The sequence below is a fragment of the Pogona vitticeps genome, chromosome 5, assembly GCF_051106095.1.
Source record: "Pogona vitticeps strain Pit_001003342236 chromosome 5, PviZW2.1, whole genome shotgun sequence".
Classification (NCBI taxonomy): domain Eukaryota; kingdom Metazoa; phylum Chordata; class Lepidosauria; order Squamata; family Agamidae; genus Pogona; species Pogona vitticeps.
The window spans coordinates 69,380,781-69,404,087 of NC_135787.1; the positions used below are offsets into that span (position 1 = coordinate 69,380,781).

A 23,307-nucleotide genomic window follows, 5' to 3' on the forward strand; every position below is an offset into this window, starting at 1 on the left:
ATGAAACCCCCTGACAAACAAGACAACACTCCAAAACCATTCCAGAAAAATATTTTATTAGTTTTTGAAAAGAGGCTAAATGGGTATCCCGGTCCTCAGCGGAGACAATGGCCTGGTTCTGCTACAGCAGGACACCTGCCTTGTGGTCCCTCGCATCAACCTGGGGAAGAGGAAGCTTCTGGCCCTGCAAGAGAAAGAAAAACAACAACTAAGGGGCGAGCTCGTCCACTGCTGTCAACCGGCTTCAACCTAGGCATATCCACCAACCAATGTTCTGGCAACTTCATCCCGAAGTTCCGCCTGCCAACATCCACTGGCTTCCACCAGGAATATCCACCCGTTCATCTCTTCCACTCCGCTTCTGAAGCCAGCCTCCACCAGCTCCCGAATGCTTGGGTCACACACACACCCCAGCGACATCCCCATGGAACAGCAGCCAGCCCATTCCCACACATGCACACCAGCCAGCCCCCAACACACACACACATTCACTCCACCAGCCATTCACACACACACATAGTCCCCTGCTTCTCGCTCCTAATTTGTGTAATTTTCTTCTCCTATTTTGCTTGTGTTGTTGTAGTTTGTAAATGCCATTAAAGGTTTCAGAACAGAACACACGCCCGGGCTTCTATCCACCAATATCCACCAAGCTTCCGCCAGCTGGTTTTAGGAGGCTAACTTCCACCAGCTTCATCCGCCAACCTCTGCCGGCCTCCGCCTTGCGGCATCAGCCAGCTTCCTCAGGCAGATTCCACCAGCTTCTGTCTGCCAACATCCACCGACTTCCCCCCGGTCCATCACCAACATCAGCCGGCTTCAAGCCACAGATCTCTGCCAGCCTCGAACTGTTAACTCGCAAGCCCACTTAGCAAGTTCAAAACTTGCCTTGGGCAGAAGGGCTGGGTCCCCTGCAACCTCATTGCCACTCTCTCTGCTGGGCTGCCCTCTGGCCACTGGCCTCCCTTCTGGTCTCCTGCCCTGCCCAGCAAGCCCCTTTTATCTGCCAGCAGAGAGGTGGGGCCCCTGTGAGGTCACAAAGAACCAGGAAAATGGGGTTGGGTTCCCAAGGCAGCAGCACCCTCGGGATTGGCTGTCCTGAAGATGATCTCAACAGTCCCTCTGATCATGTGATTTACCCACAGAAGCTTGGCATTTTATATATTTTTAAATATGTATTTTCATTTGTGGCCTATAAATGTACCACTTGTCACCAATCTCTCTGATTGTTAACTCTTCCCATGTTGATCTTCTGACAGGATTCTAGGCTGGCGCTCCAAAAAATTATCTTCCAGCATCTGCATGAAAAGGAACTTTTTTCTGAGCTAGGGGGGAAAAATGAACGTACTGTAATAATTGAATAAGGATGGGTACAGTAACACAATGCAGCCTTTGACCCTTCGGGGGTGTCTCTCACTCTCTCTATTTGCCTCTTTTTGGACATTTTTTCTTGTACTTGCCATGAAAAAGATAAAATAAGGAGCCAATTTAAAGAAGACCTAAGTGTTTGAAACACATACCAGTATTTTAACACCATCCCTGCTCTATCAAACATGCAGCCGTGTTTCAAAGATTGCCCCAGCCTTTGGAACTCCCTCCCACTGGAAGTCAGACGTGCCCCCATCTTTGCTGTCCTTTCATAAGCAGGCAAAGACCTTCTTCTTCAGTCAAGCTTTCCCTTATAGACTGGCTGCCTGGGTTGGGATTTTGAATGGACTGTTGTGACTTATTGCTTTGAATGTGTTTTGGTGTTGATTTTGTTTACTGTTTTTGGTTTGGTATTTGTTCCTGCAAACTTCTTTTTCCAGCAGCTTTTTAAGTGTGGCTGTCAGGGACTGAATCTGAAACTTCCTGTATGACGGACTTGCTGCCAGCCTCCGAACTGAGTTGCTCCTGTCACATTCTCCATTGCTGATGCCATCATTGGCCTTAGGTGGCCTTAGATTATGGATTCCAGGCAATAAATTTAACTATTATCGGTGCTTGCATACTGGTGTTTGCATAAGGTTTGAGTAACTTGCCCTGGCTAATTGAAAGGTGTCAAGGAGTGTCTGGGTCACATGCCCAGTCATGTGCCTGATTTGGTCTACCATATGTACCCCAACACTTCATCAATCAGCTGCAAGTAGCCATGGCAACTTACTCAAATCTTATGCAAGTGCCAATAGGATTTCAATTAAAATGTCTTTAAACAGAAAGTACTTCCTTTCTGTCTCCCTTTCAGCATTGAAGACATTACTGCAGAAGTGTCGCAGACAGTTGGGTAGACATCCGTTTCTCTCAGGCTAGGCATACAGTAGGATCCCAGTATCTGCTGGATGAGTATCCATGTTTTCACTTATCTGTGGTCTGAAATTTTGAAAATGATTGAAAGAGGGGAAAAATCTAGAAATAATTATTTTCACTATTTACCTGAACTGGCCACTCCAGGGAGCCAGAGACCATGCTATGTATTGTTGTGTTGGTTCAGTTGAGGGCATGTGGAAGCAATCTACAGAATAAAATCAATAGAAATTGCAGATACACAACGGTGCCATTCCTTTTTTTAAAAAAACCTGTCTGGTTCTAGAAACTGTAACAATGCAGTCAGCACTCCTGCTTTGCAGATTCTTTACCAGCAGAATTCACTATGCCACAATGATAGTTACGTTACATTTGCTATGAACTTTTGGAAAACTGAATGCCTCCAAGGCTCACAACTTTGTCACTATACAGTACGACCCTCTATCCATAGGGCAGAGGTCCCCAACCCCCGGTCTGTGGCCTGGTGCTGGTCCGTAGCCTGAGCCGAACCGGGCCGCAGAGACAGACTTCCCGCCCCCTGCTCAAGTACTCATCCACACACAGCTGATTTGTGCATGCTGTGCATGCCCCTGTGAGCGCTGCATCAGCGTTTGCGCATGCACACAAGCGCACACGCACCCCGCATGAGCCGTGCGCTGCCGCTTGTGCACGCGTACGAGTGAGCGAGCTTGCATAAGCGTCACACCACCGTTTGTTCACGCACACACGCTTATTTGCACTCACTCGTTCACACATGCCCATGAGCTTGGTGGTGCCTCGCCTTCCCTAGCCGGTCCGCGAGGTGAAAAAGGTTGGGGACCCGTACTGTAGACCATCTTGACTGCTGCTAATGTTGTCAATATTCAGGCTGCCCTTCGCTATTTAAAGTTTGGCATCCTTTTTCCAGCTAGCAACATGGGCACAATATTGGGCCATTTCCTGATTTTTTGAATTGTCAGTAAAGAAGCATAATGTTCTACATTCATAAACCAGAGAGTTGGTGTTTTGGGGTTTTTTGTGTGTGTTTCTTTAAAGAATTGAATGTAAACACTAGCATCCTTTGTAGGTCTGATTGCTGAGGTTCTGTAACAAAGGCAATAGAAGGCGATGGCCATAAACCCAGGGAAAATTTATGGCAGCATGAATGTAGTGCCGTAAATTGCAGCATATAATAGTCATCTCTGTTATTCATTAATACATTTATATTCTATCCTTTAAAAGATAGTGCTCAAGGCAATCAACAAACTTTCAAAAGAATAAAAATGGATAAAATCACATTTGTCTAAAAAAATGATAAAACCATATAAACCAGCCAAGATGTAAAAACCATCAGAATTAAGCAAATTCATTTAAAGCCGTTAATTTCAGCAAAAGGTATAGATTAAGAACAACACAGCAAGGCAGGTTAGATCTTTTATGCCACTCTAACAAGATGTGTTTCTATGCCTTTCCTAAAATTGTATTTATATGTTGTCACTTGCATTTCCAGTTATGCAGCAAGTCAGACATCTGGCATAGGGCAAGAAATGCAAGCAGCAACTCATTTGGTAGCAGCAGTTTGCCACCATGATTCATATCAATGCACTTACACCAGTATAAATCTACAACAGATTCTGGCTATTCACAGATTAATTGTCAACTAATTTCAAAATAACACGTTTCAAAGTCAGTTTTTTCTCTTGGTGGGGAGAGCCCACAATTTCAGCACATAATTCCTCAATGCAGACAGATGTTGGTATAAATCTGCTTTTGAAACAGGAAGTAGGGTGTATGTTGTAGATGTTACAAAGCAGGCCACTGTAGAGGAAAACCACACTAGCTCCTAAAATAAATCTAAGTCATCCTGTCCCCCAGTGATGACAGTAGTAGGGTTTGTCTTTCAGTAAACATTGGATTGATTCATTAAAATTGAGCAGCATTCAACTTGACCCTGCTAGACACAATACTGACATAGAAGCAGGCTGTAAGTCACTAGTCCTATCCTGAATGGGGTGGGGAGTGCAATGGGATTGTGGTTGAGAACATATGCTGCCCTTGTGATTTTCAGCATATTTCATAAGACCACACATGTTGTCCTAACAGACATACAGTGTATAATGGCATCATCTACTTGTTTGGGACATAGAACTGTATAGACGAGTATGAGACCTACAGTGGAGTCTTTACCTTGTGTAAGATTAGGCCCCAATTTTGTAAAACAATTAAACTAGGGAAGCCTAGAATAGTAATACCAAAAAGTATGTTGTAGTTGTCTGTATTTATTATTGAACTCAAATTAGAGATACAGGAAAGAAAAACACACCAAATTGTATATTATAATATTTAAATATTATTTCAATGTTCTGGTTTCATTACCTACAACAAAAAGAGAACATTTTCCTTAAGGTAGAAATCAAATATACCTTAATCCCTATTTTCCATTTTATTTTTTTAAAAATTCCAGTAATGCAAAAATTCTATTTATATAAACATCCGCTCCAAACATTCAAGTTACACATTAAATGCTAGCTTTTTTTATGTTAAAAAAAAAAAAGATTTAACATGCCTCCTAAAAATGTTTGGCAGCAACCGTTGCAATGTACAAAACATGTGTATTACATAGATTAACACAGAACTAGAAAGTGCATTTATTCGCCATAGCCAGAGCAGCCAGCCTGTCAAAAAAGTGATGGCCACATCTCGGAAAAATCCTGTGCAACATAGCAAAGCAAGTCAAGGACTTTATTCACAAAATCCCACATTCCCAACTCCGTGGGAGTCAATTATTCAGTGTCTGTTGACTTGAGTGGGTTGTATTGGAAAGAGCTTCATTGATTCCAGTTATTAATTAGACAAGTTGGCATTGTTCCTGTTTGAGAGAAAGACAGACTCTCATGCATTGTGTCCTCTGAGGCAAGAAGTGTATCACTGACATACTTGCTAAGGCTGCTCTTTCCCACATGCTCATGGATCACTTAATGACGGTAATATCGAGTGATGCCCTGCATGTGAGAATCAGCCATCACAGACCAGACACACAGCTTTCACATAATCTCCTCAAGGACAACACTTACAAAGGCCTCGTTCAGAAGAAAGGTCAAACTGGGGAATCCACAACATGGACCTACCATGGTAGCCCTTGGGTTTGAATATTTTTAATTTACTTAACTGTATTTTTTACTTACTTAATTATTTTTACTGACTTAACTATATTTTAGAAATGCATATAAAACAAGTTCTGTAGGTGTTGCAAATCTTTGTAGAGGGAGGAACATTTATGTGTAGTTTTAAAGAAACCACAGTTACTCATCACATCCAAATGCAAACAAACCAGGATCAAACTAATGGCTTTTGGTCTTTGTTGGCTTTCTAACTGGAGTTTGAAGAAACTATGGTTTCAATATTTCCAAAATCATAAGGGAACATAGCCTCCTAAAGATTGTAAGTGGATGCTTTCAATCTCTTCCTTGGGGTCTTGAACAAGAAAACAGGAGTCAGTACAAGCCTAAGGCATGCTGTGGCTTATTCATGGGTGTCAGAGGGAACCATGTTTTTTTTTATTGTGTCTAAACCAGGCTTAAACAAGTTCATATATTCAACTGCTAATTTTTAAAAGATGAATAATCAAATGATACATATATATGTATGAACTGTCATTTTGAATTACAGACTATAGGCACAATTCAGAAAGTCATCTTTATATTAACTGAAACCTGTCCCTTTTTTATTTCACTGAGTGGTCCAATTTGGAACCTGCAGTCAGTGAGTGGCAGATTTATGCTCACAAGGATGTGCTTCATTTTTCACTAAAAATCTAAGATCCACCAACTTAAGTTTCATGCAAGACATGCACTCAAATTTTCAAAAATTGAAGCCCCAGAATTTAAGCATCTTGTAGTCCTAGCGTCTTCGAAGGTAATGTGCAAATATAGGATTTGCCATCTTGTAGAGGAGTCAATATCCTCAGCTTTGAGCCTTAAGGGGCGAGGTGCGGGAACGTTTCTGTCCTTCTGATTATGGACTTGTTTGGAAAGATGCTGGCAATGGCCGCTGAAATCTCATATGACAGAATCAAGATGGGCCTTAGTTGGAGAGGCTGCCTTCTGCTGGTAGAAGAACCTGTTTTTCAGGCATTTTCTTTTCTCCACCATAGCACCCTCATTCCCTCACCCTCACCCTCCCCAGGGCTCCTTTGTGGACTCCAGCACTTCTGCAGAAGGAGGGAATAGGAAGCCACATTCCTTCAGCACCTAAATGTAGATCCAACCCCAGGTCCAGTTCTGATGTATGAGATTTTAAGCAGGCATTGCCCACATTTCTTTTGTCAGGAGCTCACTCAGACTTCCTTGTACATATTATCCACCGTCCTGCTGATCAAATGGTGTGTTCATGCAAGCAAGGCTTAAAAAAAATCCACTAAATCACCATGGTGGCAAACCATTTATAGTACTTTAAAGAATTTTTCGGGGGGAAAAATCTGCTTTTGTCTTCTCACACATGTAAAGTGCTACACTCTTTGGTATGCAGCAGACCAGACCCTTCTAAGTACATAGTGACTGTTACTTTAGCAAAGGCTAATAATGTAACATCACCATTGTGTTTTTCTTTAAAATGGTAAATAGCACATGCACATGAGGACGTTTCACTTGCCAAAGGGAAACCATGATGGAAGATCCATCAGTAATGGATAAAGATAAAATATTAACAGTTCAACCACAAAACTGCAATTCAGTCTCTATTAAAAAGTACTAAAGGGAGTTGTTTCCTAAAATGCATGCCTTGTTGCTGTTTTCCATCCTTTCTTCCTTTAAAGAGAGAAAAATGCTGTGAGCAATTCTAGAACTTTTTTTGCCTTGAGGTCATACACACATCCATTCGAGACATGATCCAGCAGCAACTAGAGGCCCTATTCAGCTCCTAGCCATTTCAGTGGTACTTGTCTCAGAGAACATCCTGCTGGACTATGCCATTTGCCTTCTATTTTATTTCTATTTTATTTGCACTTGGTGTGAACAGCCCATGGACAACAAAACAGAGGTATTACACTTTAAGACAACCCTGCAGTTAGAGCCAGTAACAGAAGAAGACAGGTTTTTCCCATTCCCCTTCAGATATTTACATTTAAAGATGACTTAATACGTTATTTCAGAAGCCACTGAACATCAGGAGCATAGCTACTATAACTAACTAGGAAGCGTCAAGACATTCAGGTAGTACAAACCTGTGCTAGTTAATGTGCATGGCTGTTGATGGCAGGCATGGTTAATCCCCATCTGATACGATGAGCAAAATGGCTGACAAAATTAGGGGAAGGCAGCTCTTATATTGCAGGTTTTGCTGTGAGTATAGGGAAAGAAACTGCTGCCTCAGTGGTACTCCCGTGAAGGGAAAGCCTGGTTAGTTGTTAGGGTCCAATGACACAACTAGCCCATCACTGTAAAGTCATTCTCAAGCAAAGCATTTTCCTTGTCCTCACAGCTGTGAGTGTCACCCGTTCACTGATAGGGAAGAACCTACAGGAACATGCTTTGGGACATTTGTATGGTAAGAACTAAATGGTCAACTTAAAATCTGGAAAGAAGCAGTCATATCATTTCAATAGTCTTGCCAAGTTCAACCTATTTTCACTCCATGCCACAGAACTGAACTGGAACTCTTGTAAGCTAAGACTCCAAATGATGGAGCGGAAAGTAAAGCCATGATTCCTGGGAGATAAATGGGATGGATGTTAACCCCACCTTTTGTTCCGAGAACATTTTGCCTCAGGTTATTTGATTTGCATCTCCCTCAACAGTCCTGCTGCCAGGAGGCCATTTACTTGGTGTTATAGAACTTAATGGGGCCATTTTCTATGAGGTCTATTCCTTGGTCACATTAAGGACAGAACCCAGGAATTTATGCCATGACACTTAACTCTCAATGTAACCGTCAATTTGCAGGACTGACCACTCTGACAGGTATTCCCTCAAATTCAGTGGCTCTGTTGTACTTTTGTTGTTGTTGTTGTACATGTAGGATCTCTAATGTGCACACAAAGCATTTCCTACAATACATGAGAACAAGAAACCCTTGCACACATGAAGCTCTGCTTGAGCAATGACCACTATCGCTTCACTGGATTACACAACAGATGCACAAGTACTTGCTCAGATGCACGATGCTCGAGATGTGGGCAAACCTGGGTAAGCAAGAACAAAGTTTCATAATATTTCTTTGGGTTACAACAAGATACTATCACTCATTATGCAGTGAAAGTAACATGGAGAAACAACATCTCCTTGTCTTCAGTGCAAAATCCCCCTTCAGATCATAGGAATCCAGGGGGCCAGCTTGGTTCATGTGCGCTGTCCCACAATAAACAGGAAGACTGGATATGTGCAGAATGATTTCATTCAAATAAAACTGAAATCCCTTTGGATAAACGTCTGTTTGAAGGCTGCCCAATTTCTTTCTTTCTTTCTTTCTTTCTTTCTTTTTTAAACAAATCAGAGCTTTAAAGGATCGAGAGATAATCATTCTCTAACTGGAGAAAACCATGTGGCATAATCTGCAATCCAACTCCAGTTCCAATTATGAAGTACATAAACATCTTTCCACTTAGTTCAATTTTAGTCTATCTTGAAAGCAACAATAGCTTCCAGTCTTTTAACCCTTAAGAGTGTGTGTGAACCCTTGATCATTCTCTGCTTAGGAACCTTAAAGAATCCTCTGCCGCAGTGCAGACATGTTCATTTCATCTGAAGCACTGGCCTGTCTTTCTGGAAATCACCCTCCAACAGCAGGAAAGGAAGCAGGAACATCTGTTACTTCCTGCAGGTGTACCTTTCAGGTAAAGATCAATAGTTGCAGCAAAACAATCTCTAGAGCAATGTTTCTCAACCTGGGCCTGTCCACTTGTTTTGGACTTCAACTCTCCTCACCACCAGCCAATAATCAGGGATGTCAGAATGTGTTGTCCAAACTTCTGTAAGGACTCAATCTTGGGAAGGCTGCTTTAAAGAATGGATGTCAGAATTCACTCCACATTTGGGGGCGAGGGGGGAGTCCATGAGCAAATTCTCTGAATGGACTCTTCTTCACACAAAATTAAGAGAAAGCAAGTAAACAAGAAACTGAAACAAAGAGGAGAAGGAATAAGGAATCTGGGGGTCAACAATCCCTCTCCCTGCACCCTGGGCACAGCATGGGCTCCAGAAACTGCCTGAGAATGCTGACCCCTGACTCTGGCTGTGTTAGTTGTCTACCCCCATTACTACTGAGACGCATCCAAGGAATCCTTGGATTCCTTAGAACACAGTTTTGAAATCACTGGTCTAAATGCATGGTTTGTTATTACGAAGAGCAAAAGGCCCTTAATGACGATACACACATCCAGGCAACATGTACCTCAGTTCGGCAGAGTTTGGTAGATGAACATGAGTCTGCATAAATTTGCTCTTGCTGTAGTTAAGTGTGAGTCAAAACTAAAAGTTGGAGGAGATATTATATTCTAGCAAAGATGGGGAGCTTCAATTAGCAATTGTCAACATGAGCTCAGAGGAGACTCTCTATCGGATGGGTCTACACAGAAATGAGTTAACAGTGTTGGTCAATTTCTCTTCTTGAGCAGGGAAAGGTCACAGTGCTTGCAGTCACTCTCTTGATTGATAAAATAAAATATATCCAGATTCAGAATTTTTGGATATATCAGAAGTCAGGCCATAGAATTCTTCAATAGCTTGTGCATCAATTTTCTGTAAAAAGAAAGAGGAAAATGTAAAAAAATGTGCCACAGGATGGCAAAATCCTTTATTTTTGTTAATAGCACTTCTGCCCTCTTGCATCCTTCTGACTGCTGTTGCAGCTTCATGTTGCGCCCATGGAGTTGCACAAAGGATTTCAGTCACAGAAACTTCATTTAAGATATGCAGATGCTAATATGAAATCAGTGGTCAATCTACTAGGTGCAGTAGGAATGTCCTGCAATGCAAATTTCATAGGATCACGTTTGCACCAGCATAGTATGTTGTGGTGAGCTGCAAAAGTTGAAAATAATATTGCTTTTGCACTGTCCAGCTAGGAAATGTGAAAGTGCTATTGCTTAATTCTTTCCTTTCAAATGTCTTTTTCCCCCCCAAAGACCATTTGTTTATCTTCTTTGTGGTTAATATTTCTTTAGCCAGCAAATAAGAGTCGGCCATCTTCACTGAGATAATGGACAAATACATTATTGCCGTCATGCTAAACCTGCCAGCCAGTTGCCTAGGCAATTTAAACTCCTTTTGAATTACTTGCCCCCTCCCGTTCCCCACATTCAGAATCACAGAATGGATTGTTAATCCATTTTCTGAAATCTTTCCGGTCTATGATATCCTGCTTGCTTTCTAGTTTGTGGGGGACATGTTATAATGTTCCGCTCATCATAGCCCTTGTAAATCTTATATTATCTGGGGTTACAGTGTCAGTTGATCTCATATTTGTCACTTATTTCTTTTTGTTTGCCCTTGCGTTGCATACTGAGTGTTATAGTAATGCCTCAAATCTTAAAAAAAAAAAAACCAAATGCAGATATGAACAGAGAAATTGAATGAAATGTTAAAAAAATTCTCCATGCTTTATATATCAAATAATTTTTTTAAGGCTGTAAAGTGCCTGTTGTCAGTAAATAATGAGATAGTTGCGAATATGGTCTCTTCACAGAGGAGAACAAACAGTTCTCACTATAACTAATAAGAATGAGGCATATAACAAATGTACCGTATATCAGGACAAATACAAAATAAAATTATATATATGGGAAAATAATTGTCTTATGTTTAGGAGCACAACTGTTATTTCATTTAAAGAACCACCTTGTTTGACTTGCCTACCAAGCTAAATTAGAACCTAAATCTCCTGCCTCAAACTGGCAAAAGGTGGATAGCGCAGTTCACTGTTGTCAAATTGTTCTGGGTTCCATTCGACGGGACCTTCAAAATCCAACAGAACGAGAATAGAATCAAGCAGTGCAGCAGACTGTACTACTTTGAAATATGAATATAGGAATAACCACTGTAAAGGCTACTCCTCTTAAAAAGTAATCTTTCCTTCAAATTAAAAAAGCTAGAATCTTGGGGATAAACATAGTAGCCTACTCATTCCCCTGTTGTGCTACTTCTCTACTTGTGTAGAGATTTTGAAAATCAAGTGAGAATTTAAAATGTTGTCTGTGATCTGAAGACTAAAATGGGGCAGGCCATTTTATTACCGTATTTAATACCGTGTATATTGTAGACTAGAACAGAGGTCATCAACGTTTTTCTTACCGTGGACCGGCTGTGCCTTTGAGGGGGTGAGGCGGCCCCTCGTGCTCGCACTCTCGGACACATGCACGAAGCAGTGGGGGATCGTGCTCGCCAAAGGCGTACGCACGCGTGCTCCATCACCGCTTCGCGCATGTGCAGGAGCGCCTGCCCATCCATGCGTCCGCCCCACCCCTGTGCATGGGCGCATGCTTGAAGGGGTGAGGGAGCATGTGCCAGTGCTGCCGCCGGTGGCAGCAGCCTGGGAGTCTGAGCATACCCGGGGTGCTCCCTCCGGCTGCTCACCTCCCGATGGGCTCCAACAAGGCTGTGAGTGGGGCTCCTTGCTGCCCTCTGCTGGAAATTCAAATGCAGTCACTGGTGCCGGTTCCGGAACTGGAGGCACCAGCGGCAACATCAGCCTGCTGAGGGCGGTGAGGAGCGCTGACCCCGGCCTTGCTGGAGCCCGTCGGGAGGCAAGCAGCCAGAGCATCTGGTTGGCTATGCTCTGCCTCCCGGTTCTTCATCACACCCCCATCGCCGCCGCTGCCACTGCTGCCAGGAGCCCAGAAGCTGGAGCACCCGGCCATGCCCTGCCTCCCGGCTCTTGGCTACTCCCCTCGTCGCCGCCGCCACTGGGCTGCAAAGACAGACTTCCCACCCACCCCCACATGCACTCCCCTCCCCACAGCTGCTAAGGGGTGAGGGAGTGCTCACGCCAGCGCTGGCACACGCATATGTGTGCAAAGGAGCTGTGGGGAGGGGAGTGCATGCGGGGGGGCCCAGGAGGTCTGTTTTCCCAGTCTGGTCGAGCTCAGCCATGGACTGGCAATGGGCCACAGATCAGGGGTTGATGACCTCTGGACTAGAAGCCAAATAACAAGATAACTAAACATTGGGATTCAAAGCAATGGAATCTTGGCATAAGTCCTATTGGCAGTAATGTTTCTCAGTGGCATTATTTACAGAAATTCTGAAATTAAGACATGAATTCAGAAAATTATACACAATGTCACTTAAACTACCCAACTAGATGCATGTAAATTGTGCTCACTGATCATCAGTGTACTAACCTCTACAATATCGTCATCGAATAAAAGCCAGAAGCCATGACTTTTCACAATGGTAATATAATGTCCACGATTCGGTCCACTAATAAGAAAATGGGTGGAAAACATTTTTTAAATGGAGTGACACAAAACTGGATAGAAAAGTCTTGTTATAATAAAAGACCTTTAGGCTGCAACTAATATCTCCTGGAATGTATTTCAAGATAACTATTTTCTTTTTAATTTGCATAAAATATACTTCTCCCAAGGACCTAAAATATTCAGAGACTGCTCCCTTGTTTTGGGTGTTTTGGTAATTCACCACAAACTGCTTTATGATGAACTACCATAGCACTTCTTATGCTTGTTAATCACTGTTCTGTCCACCAGAGCCCCTACAAGAAATCCATAATAAAATATCTAAAGATGTTCTTAAAAGCAGATTTGAAACTCCCCTCCCCCACAAATTAGAGAGAACATTCCTTCTTATATTAAGAGCTCCTCCTTCTGTACAGGAATTCTTTCCTGGCATATATGAGAGTACAATTTACCTTCCGCAGTGAACTACTACAGCTACCAAGTCATACATGCGATCCAAGTTGATCGCATCACCAGATGTGTTGAAGAGACGTAGTTCCAGAGGGAAAACCACACGGTAAGAGAGTTTGGTGTAGCGATGTAACTGCTCCATGTATTTGAATCTCTTCAGGTGCAGTGCAAGGATCATTGGCAGCTTTTTAACCCTCATCCTGTGAATTCAGAATAAGATTACAGAGTAAAAACTCCGTGTTCCATTTGCACCATACAGGCATGTTTCTGTTCCATGTGGATGCAAAATGTTAATGTGAAAGAATAACTGGCTTTTCTACTACAAAATAGTGACCTGTTATTATTAGTTACTGTTTAGGTGACTGGAAGCATGCACAAATCTTGGAAAAATAAAATTAGTAAGCATTTCCCAGCTCCCAATCAACAAGTCCTCGGCTGGATCTTTCACATATGCAATAAAATGCAGTGTGAATACTGGACAATGATACAGTCTTTAAGGTATCAGCATGAACTATACCACACCCCACTGTGGGTGAGAGACACACATCTTAAAATGCTCTATAGTAACGTTTTAATTGCTATAATGAGAAAAAGGATGGGCTACAATCTTTCTCCCTCTTATGCTGCTATTCTGTTTGAAGGGAGAAACCAGCATGGTAATATATTTAGAGCATCAAACAACAGAGAAGACAAAAGATCAAAATCTTCACTCAGCCAGGAAACTCACTGCATTACCTTCTGCTCGTCAGCTTCAGCTGAATAGCCATACCTACAATTACAGCATCTAATGATAGCTAAATATGGTCCAGCAGCATTGAGTGCTTCAGATTCTCCTGCAATTTTGGAAATGATTATTGCCTCAGTCTAATCAATGAAATAGAGCACTCACCAGTATCCCTGAGATAGCTACATATCTTAAGATGCAACTGATCCAACAAAAGATTACATTTAGAACATACTGGATGTCACAACGTGTTTTTAGGAAAGGTCTGATAAATCATCTAATTTTTGGGACTGTAATTCTCATGATGCATCTCTTGGGCATATGCTATGGTCATGCTGTTTATAAACATCTGTAAAGTATAACAACCCATAGTGCTTTGTCGTTTGTCATACATGTTGCTTATACTTGTTGACAGACATATTTTCTCTGGTAAATAACTAACTCTCTTATCATTATACTATTACATTTGTAAGCCCTATCTGGGAATATCAAATCCTGTCTGTTACATATTAGTCTCATATTGATCCCTGTCTTTTACCTGTTTGGCATTGTACCTATCTTAGTCTATATGATATGGTTGTCCCTATCATGCATTGTCTCATATTGGCCGAGTCCTTATCTGACAGACTTCTCGCTGACATCTTCCTGGCTGTCTCCCAGACACATTCCAATTGGTCAGAATCCTGTGCTATGCAAATAAAACATTCTGGTCTTTCACAGCAAACAGATTTAAACATACAGATACACAGAAACATACTGTGTTGCATAATTACATATACTAACAAAACCAATGTTTTCTTTGTTGGGGGAAGGACATCGGGGGGCTACCAACAAGAAGTGAGGAAGCCATGCATGGCCAGTAGGGCACACTTTGTCCAGTCCTGTCTTATGTTCTCTCATGGGCTAAAATTATGAATGCAAACTTACCTTCCCTGGGCAATGAATTACGGATAGATTACTGGTAGTTTCCATTTTGGACATTTTTAGGTTTCTTAGGGTAAAACATGAACTACAGTTTTGATTTACTTCAGGGTTGGACAATCTTGGTGGGGCCAAGGGCGATTTTTCAGCTTTTGCAAGCAGCCTGAAAATTATACTCTTAAAAGGGGCTAAGAGAGAGGGATTTGACAAGGAAGGCACATTTTGATACATATTTATTTTTTATTATTATTGACCAGAATGCTATTGGGGATTTATGACAGCGTAAGTGTTATTGCATACATCATGGGGGTGAATTGCCACTCATTAATGAGTTGATACACAGTTTCTAATGGTGTGACTGGCATGTGGCTTGTAATGTGAGCAACAACTTATCGAATGAGTAACAATGGAGGGGCACTTTGGGATGCTTGTAGTAGACCGGGGAGCCCAGGGGGGGCTGAGAGCAGTTTATATGTACCTGTCTAGTTTCTATTTACCCACTTCTGCTATATTTGATACTTCTTTCATGCTCCATTTATCAAACTACACAGCAAAGCTCTGTGCTTGTTCTCTCTTTCACAGACATGAAAAGATTTATTTCAATTACAGCTTTAAAATTTGCTCTGAGATCCCTGAGCAGGGATTGGCCAGATTGTCCCTTAACTTACCTCTTTTGTGCCTCCTGTTTGCTGCAGCAGGTCTCACAATAGTACTTCTGTTCACTACACAGTGTTTCTGTGTTGCTGAAGTCCCTGAAATTAACAAAAGTATCAGGCTTTAGAAACAAAATCTTTATATTTCCTGCACCAAAAACATATTGAATAACTTATAAATTATAGAACACATGTAGTTTTACTGCACCTTGAAACCCAGTGAGGGCAGGGGAGAAATATCCAAAATGTTCATTTTTGCACTGGCATCTGTGTGCCTGAAAAGAAGGCTACATGGGATTACCTTTAAAGAGTGCTAAGAAACTACGACTGGTCTAAAGAAGCACCCCATGTGACAGGGACAATATTTGAAACCCTGCAGGTAGATACCGCTGCTCTCCTTGCCTTCAAGATAGCAGGAAAAAAAATCTAGAGCCACTCTATGCCCAGGCATTATGGCAGAATTAAAATGGTGGCCACCAGCACTGAAAAGCATGATAGGACAGGTTGGCTGTAACCAGGAAGGAATTCCTCCACCACTCAGGGCCCAGGGAAATATCAAAAGGTGCCAACACCTGACACCACACCTGCCAGGAGACAACAGCCAATTCAACTTGATCTTAAGATATAAAGTCATACGATCTTGTTTCAGAGGACCTTGGGGGCAACTGATATATGAGCAAAATTCAGTTCAGGCCAGCGTAACATGAACAAGGAATTGTGTGGTCCAATTGCAGAACTCAACTGCACAATCGGATGTGTGTTCCTGGTGTGATCAACTGCACAATGCGTTAGTGGAAGTGCTCTGTCAACACCATTTCTGCCTCAGTGCTATCATGTTGCACATGCATAACTGTACAAGAGAACTTTGGCCACTGACTACTAAAATTATTTTATTAACTGCTAGTTGTCCTGCTTTACAAACAACAACCAGGCTTATTAACTCTTAGTTCTTCTGCTACTTACAGGCTTTTAGTTGCCTTCTGCTATTCTCTAATAGTCTGTTGGTGTTTCATTTCAACAATTTACAGTGGGTGTTTAGGCTTTGTTATACTATGGTTCCATGTGGGCAAAAACCTGAGCATCAATATCTTAATGAAATGTCTCAGTGTAAAGAACCAGAGAAATGCATCTCGCAAAGGCCATGATGAATTCCCAATAGCAAGGTTGGTAATGTTTAATGAAAAGAATTAACATATTAATCCCACTTGGACTGTTCAATTATGCAAAATATGTCATTATATATATCCCCACAAGTTGGCATTTCTGAAGTCTTTAAACAAGAAGTATATTTGCTATGGATGCACATGCAATTCCACGACTGTTATTTTCTAAGATGGCTGATGGCAGAGTCCCTCCTATTACTTGCCTCTCTTACTTTTGGCTTGGGAAACACTGGGCCAGGCAGCAACTCCAAAGGGTCAGCCAGGCACCGACTGCTGCTTGTCTCTATCTTAGTCCTGCTCTCTGAAAGCGTATTTCAGTGTGATTTTCATGCATGCTAACAGACACCTGCTATATGTCCAACAAAATACTTCCTTTTGATATAAATAATAGTAAAATCTACATTCCCTCATTTCTTTTTTTCTGGCTCAAATCTACATGGATAAGCTCTTCCCTTAGAGAAAAGTATGTCAGGGGTGTTGTTTATTCATGGGAAATATGTTTTTCTTTTTTTATTTCTTTTTTTAAAGACCATATGTAGGACAATGTTAATAAAAACAAAGGAAAGGGGCTATGAGAGGTAAGATTGTCTGAATCTACTGGCCTTTTCAGCTCTTTGTGGAAATAAAAAAAATTGATATATAATTTATTGTACCATTACATGAATTTTTCATTCAGTGCCAATATTGACACCCAAGGGAAAATAACTATTGGAGGCTTAAACAAAGAAGCCCTTTTCTTCCAAAGACAGTTAGAAGAAAGGAGAACTAGAGGTAATATTAAAGTGGGGAAGGAATTAACCTTGGAATAGATCCTGTTCAACTTTTTTTTTCTTCCTTGCAATTCTGCATTATTTATACCAACTGAAATCTAACAAAGAAGTTTTAGTTCTTAAATGTGGCAGTAACAATTTTCAAAATATTTGAGAACTTCAGGGTCACATTTTATGCTAGTTACAAGTGAATAATGTTGAGCAAAACCCAAAAGGGCAGTATTTCTAACTTCACCAAGACTGTTATTGGTAAGTTTGTTTACAGAAAAGAGAAGAGTAATAACTGGATATATGTTATTTATTTATTTGTTGTTTACTGGATGAGACTTCATGCTGATGGCACTGAAGCCATTTCTTCCTTTATCTTAAGATCAGTTCATACGGTTCGTTCTCTTACCAAATGGTCTCTAGGGGGTCTATTGAATTACCAGGGGATTCATTATAAAATAGGGAGAGTGTAAAATTGCCCATTAGTAACCAGCATTGTTGAGCAAACATCTAACCAATGCAATTTACATTTTGAGCTGCTTCAACAGTGCATGTAACAGTAGCCGTATTCCCTTCAGGAATGTGCCAGTTCTGTGGGCTGGAATTTCCAGAAACCTGTGTAGAGAATTACTGGAGAATTTCATGAGTTGGAGTCCAAAAAACCCTAAACAGCATGTCCTTATTCAAGGATAAGCATTTTGGATAAAGCTGATATATCATGGTAGGACACATAAATACAAGTGATCTTTCAGGTAAGACAGATACTCTTGTGCAGATGGCCCCAAACCATCACCTGTCCAAACAGTTAAAGCAGAGTACTGCACCCACATAAAAAGAAAAATAAACTTCCCATATTTCAAGTGACTGATCACAGGTGGAAATAATGCTTAAGTAGATGTTTAACTTGGAAAGAGGTTTAAATATATTCTTAATGCAGCAAAACATCGGTACATCCCTAAAAATTAAAAGCTCTGCTTAATGTTAGCTCATGGGTGCTATGGAATGCTCATATGTTTAACTGTTGTGATAAATAAGGTTTTGAACATCTAGGAACAATTTGTCATGTTGTTGTTGCTCCGTGCTGTCAAGTCGCCTCTGATTTATGGCGACCACATGAATGAATGACCTCCGAAAGGTCCAGTCTCCAACAGCCCAGCTCAGCTCTTGTAAACTAAAGGTTATGGTTTTCTTTATGGAATCCAACCATCTCTTATCTGGAACAAATGCATCATATTATTCATCAGTGGGCCTTTTGACTGAGAGATAACATATTATTTTCCCAGCAAGTGTGTCATTACACACACTTGCACATAAAAACCATTCTCAAACTCCCTGCTCCAGAGAATAATCTTACTTCCTTTATTGGGCAAAGATTCAAAAGCTGCAGTTTATTATCAAACATGCCATCACACTATGATAGATATATATTGTATATTCCCACTTTTCTCTCACCAACAAAAGCTCCATTTATATTTCTTGACTTGATTTATGCATACTAGAACTGCCTTTTCTTTTCACATCTTTTAGAATGATTAGAGAGCTATTCTCTCTTTCTTCAGCATGTATTTCTATTGCAGTCACCCTGTGTTACCGTAAGCAGTGAGTAATTGATGTGTTCTGTTCAACATCGACAGAAAGATCAAGAAAATCTTCATCTTTACTACTAACCTGCAATAAAAACAGAAAAATTAATATCATTTTACAATACTACATAACCAACAGCCTGATCCAAAGTCTACATGATCAAAAACAAATGCTGAGTAGAGGTCTAACTAACATCATGCTGTCACAGTATCAAAACCAGGAACATCAGAACCTAGAAGATTACATGAAAGCTTGCAGAAGAATTAAAGCATGCATGCAAGCAAGCAAATAGAACAGTGTATGTTACCAAGTAGTCAAGAACATAGTCTAACAGAGTGCTGGATGAACATTTCTGCCATTCAAAGTATATATGAAAAGACAGAATATTTTGACACCTATGCAGATGTAACACCTAACTATGATTTGTTATATTATAATCATGGTTAAAGACTGGCCACAATCCAAGATATAAAAACATGGTTTGAATGAAGTTTACAGATTGTGGTTCGTGTCAATATGGTTGTTATATCTGACTAAGCAGACCTTGGTTGTCAATTTCTTTGCCATTCCAGCCTTTCTACCTCCAACATCGAAAGCAAGTTTCATAGATGTCTGTAAAATGTAGATAGTAGCCAGAATACTGTTGTTAAATACTCCAGCAGCGGTAGAACAGTCTTGAGTATTGACTAAGAAAGTGGCCAACTGCAGCAAATTAAAGAGTCATTGCTTGTATCGTTTGTCACACACTACTCACATTACTTGGCGTGTGACAAGGAGAACAAGCAGTGCTTCCTTAATAAGCCACAATTAGCAGCTGTGACTTAAGCTGCTGCACGCACACTGATACCTCTTAGCAGTAGGATTCTGGCCAGTGTAAAGACCTCTGTCTAGAGGAGCACCTCTAGTAGATCAGTCCAAACCACAAAGCATTTTCAAATATGCACTAGGACCTTCAGTGAATCATGGAACTCGAAGGCGGTGCATCTACCACTATATGAGGGCCTTGGTACCCTGTATTTTTTGGAAGAAACCTGAAATACTTCTTAATTAGCTACAGCTTCAAAGTTGCCTTCAATGGCAGTCCTAACTAAAGTTTACTTCAGTACTTGGTACTAGAGGCTACAAAAGCATGGTGGGAAATCTCCTCTCCACAGAAGAAAACACTGGCATTACAACTACATGCTTAATCTAAGCAGGGCCCAGAAATACACCCAGGCTCTGGATCAACTCAAAACATGGAAATCACGGCAACATGGGTTCAACAGCATCACTGCTCCCCCAACACTCCAGCTCTAATCCAGAGTGAGAACTCCAAAGGCCATGTTGTAAATTCATCTGTTTAGCATGATACTCAGGGTTTCTGTTGTTTGGTTTAAAATATATATATTTCACCTTCCTGGACAGAAAGCAGCTTACAAAATTAAATGCAAACAATTAAAAGATAATATACTTGCCAAATATTAAAAAATATTTAATACCAGCAATAAAATAGCAGTAACCATTCAAATTACATCTCAGCAGTCAAAGCAGCATCAACTAAAAACAGAACTGAACCATCAGGTCTCCAGGCCCACTTAAAAAGCCATTAGTGAGGAAACCAAATACGTTTCCCCAGATAAGGTCTATATTCACAAAACCACCACTGAAAAGGCCCTGTCCTATGTACCTACTAGCTTGATGGAGCAGCAAGGCTTCTGTAGATGATCATACCCAATAGCTGAAAGTTTTGAAAATCTAATTGCACCTCTGGAGGTGGAGTGGCTCTCTGGTTAGTAGTACAGAAGAGAGGAAGGGTTAAACCCTCCCATCCATACTATATGTGTTCAAAAGTAGACCCACACACTATGTTTCTCCTTTAAATATATCTGAGTTCCAGATACAGCTCCAACAGAATATGTAGTTTGGCTTATACAGTATATACTAATGGTCAGCTACTCAAGGCAAGTGTGAAGTGTACTTCTAGTCAGGATCCAGAAAAGGGAAAACTGAACTTTTGGAAATTTGGGGAACTTGACCCATGAGCAATAAACGTAGCTATTCCAAACTTGTGGAGCACCATATTAAAATGTGCTTATACATTTACAGCACTTTTGTGTAAAGAGATTGGGTGAGGAGATCATTTGTACTGGTCTGTGGCAGTTACAACGGATGGAGAAAATTAACTAAGTCACAGGCAGGAACCACACATTTGCAGAAAACTTGCAGGAAGCTTTTTTTACTGGAGGTTATCTGCAAACAGACACAAAACTGCTAGAAACACATGTCCTGATTTAATGAAATTCCTCACATTGAAGCAGGATATAGAGGAACTCCCAGCCTGTCAGTGCTGGGAGGCTTACCAGCTACTTACAGCTCTGAGATTGGGTCGGCAGCTGAGAGCCCTTGACATGCTGGAGCTGCCCCCCCCCCCCGGCCACCTCCTCTAGGCAAAAACAACATCACCAAAACCAGCCAGTGCCAAGGTAGCCAGGAAGCCTCCTAGCATTGGCCAGCCAGCAACATTGTTCCAGGGGATGGGGAGCAGCCTCACTGGGTCTGTTTTTACTGCATGTTGAGCATGTCTTCCTGGCCTATCTTCCTGGCCTGGGTGCTGTCAGTAGCTGGGAAGCCGCCCAACACTGGCCAACCAGTCACAAAAGCCCTGTTGCAGTTTTTAAAAGCACAAATTGGCACCATGTTGAAAACACAGTAGGGCTCACATCATGTGCAGCAACAGAAGTCACTGTGAGTTCAGTGCAGATTTAAGACAGCATGTGGTTTTGGCCATAGTTACCAAATGTTGAAAAACATTCACATTTGTAGAACTACGTAATACTGAATTCAGTAAATAAAATATATGTATATTTCTCATATAGATTCATAAACAGGGATGCGAATATTCACTTTTTTGCACTTGCACATGAGGACAAAACAATGAAAACTTTTCTCCCTGCAGTGAGACTAAGGGGGTTTTGTGCATTTTTAGTATTTCAGCATTTATTTATCTTTGCAAAAATTTGCAGAAGTGCACTTTACATAATAGAATCCTGCATCCTGCATAAAATGCAAGCAGTTTTTACACAGATCTCAAGTTTTTCCACAAAATGCTATATTTTTATTTGCTAAAAACAACCCCAGATTTCTTTGCCAACACGGCTGCTAATTTTAAAAGGTCCTGGTCCTCTCACTCTCATGTAGAACTTTAAAATCTTGTAGTGGTTGACCATGTTTTTGATAGGGCGGGTGTGTCTCAAAGTGTCAAGACAGATTTTTTGTTGTTGTTGGGGGTGAGAAAAACTCTCAGTATTCATTATATTTTCATTCATAAATCTGCATATTTCTACCAACTTCTATAGTAAGAATGGGACATCAGTGGCCAACCAGATGTTGATGAAGCAGGGGCTAACCCATCAGAAGACCAGCAACATCTAAAGGCACTGTATCCCCCAGGCCCAGCTATTCCCGTAGACACATCATGGACACCATAGCATAGCACCCAGCCCAGTGCTTACAGTTTCACAGTTCAAACATCTTGTTTCATTAGTCAGCGTTCCCTGAAAAATCTCGTGCACCCAGGTGAGTTCTTGTTTATTGTTCTCTTCTGCTTCATTCATGTTGCCATTTCTCAATCTGCCATTTTGCTTCTCCTGCTTCTTCTCCTCCTGCAGAATGTCAGCAACGGTGTTCAGTAAGTAGTTCAAAAACTCATGGGCGTCCTGCTGCATGTAGTTGTCAAAAAGATCTGGAAGAGGAGAAGGGCATATATTTTTTTTTCTGGCTTACAAAATCAGATATCAACACCACTGGACAGCTGCTAGCGCCCTTGGGCGGAGGGAGGGGAGAGAGAGAGAGAGAGAGAGAGAGAGAGAGAGAGAGAGAGAGAGAGAGAGAGAAAGAGCGAACAAGAGCGAGAGCGTGTGCGTGCAAAAGTGCAGTCCAAGGCCTCATGCATATCTTACAGGCCCCAAGTAAGAGTTTTTCACAGAGAGCAATGCTCCAGCCCTTCTGGCCTGTTTTTTCAACACCTGAAGTGAGCCCTGGTCACTTTTAGTTTTGAGAATACCAACCCCGCCCCCTGGTCTGATACAGACAGAGGGAATAATGGGAGGAATTTGTGCCTGAGCCTCCTTGAAAGTATAAGGGTCTTTTTTTAAAAGCTTGACAAAGTGAAGTGTCAGGGTACATGGATGAGTGCTTGGCCCTCCAAAGTTCAGGAACCTGAGAGTCTCTTTTCTCCTTCCAATCTCCTTCCTTTCCTACCCAAAATCAGAAGACAGGTAGCTTCAGGCAACTGCCACTTGCTTACCTATGAATGTAAGTTAATGAGCACTGGTTGCAAGGAGTAGTCTCTGCTGCCCTCAGTTTCAACCCTGCTCTCTGAGAGCCTCCGACAGAGGCTGTGATA

General features: G+C 41.4%; 1 protein-coding gene across 1 annotated transcript in view; it reads right to left on the reverse strand.

Moving 5' to 3' along the window:
• Nucleotides 1–8,706: 8,706 nt before the first annotated feature.
• The window catches only part of USP46 (ubiquitin specific peptidase 46), a 50,493-nt gene continuing 35,892 nt past the window's right edge, over nt 8,707–23,307 (reverse strand). The window contains exons 4-9 of the mRNA XM_073001266.2: nt 22,415–22,644; nt 18,931–19,007; nt 15,434–15,517; nt 13,123–13,320; nt 12,596–12,674; nt 8,707–9,995 (exon numbers count right to left, since the gene is read on the reverse strand). Coding sequence (XP_072857367.1) covers nt 9,894–9,995; nt 12,596–12,674; nt 13,123–13,320; nt 15,434–15,517; nt 18,931–19,007; nt 22,415–22,644 — 770 coding nt within the window. The 3' untranslated portion in view covers nt 8,707–9,893. The remainder of the gene's footprint in view (nt 9,996–12,595; nt 12,675–13,122; nt 13,321–15,433; nt 15,518–18,930; nt 19,008–22,414; nt 22,645–23,307) is intronic.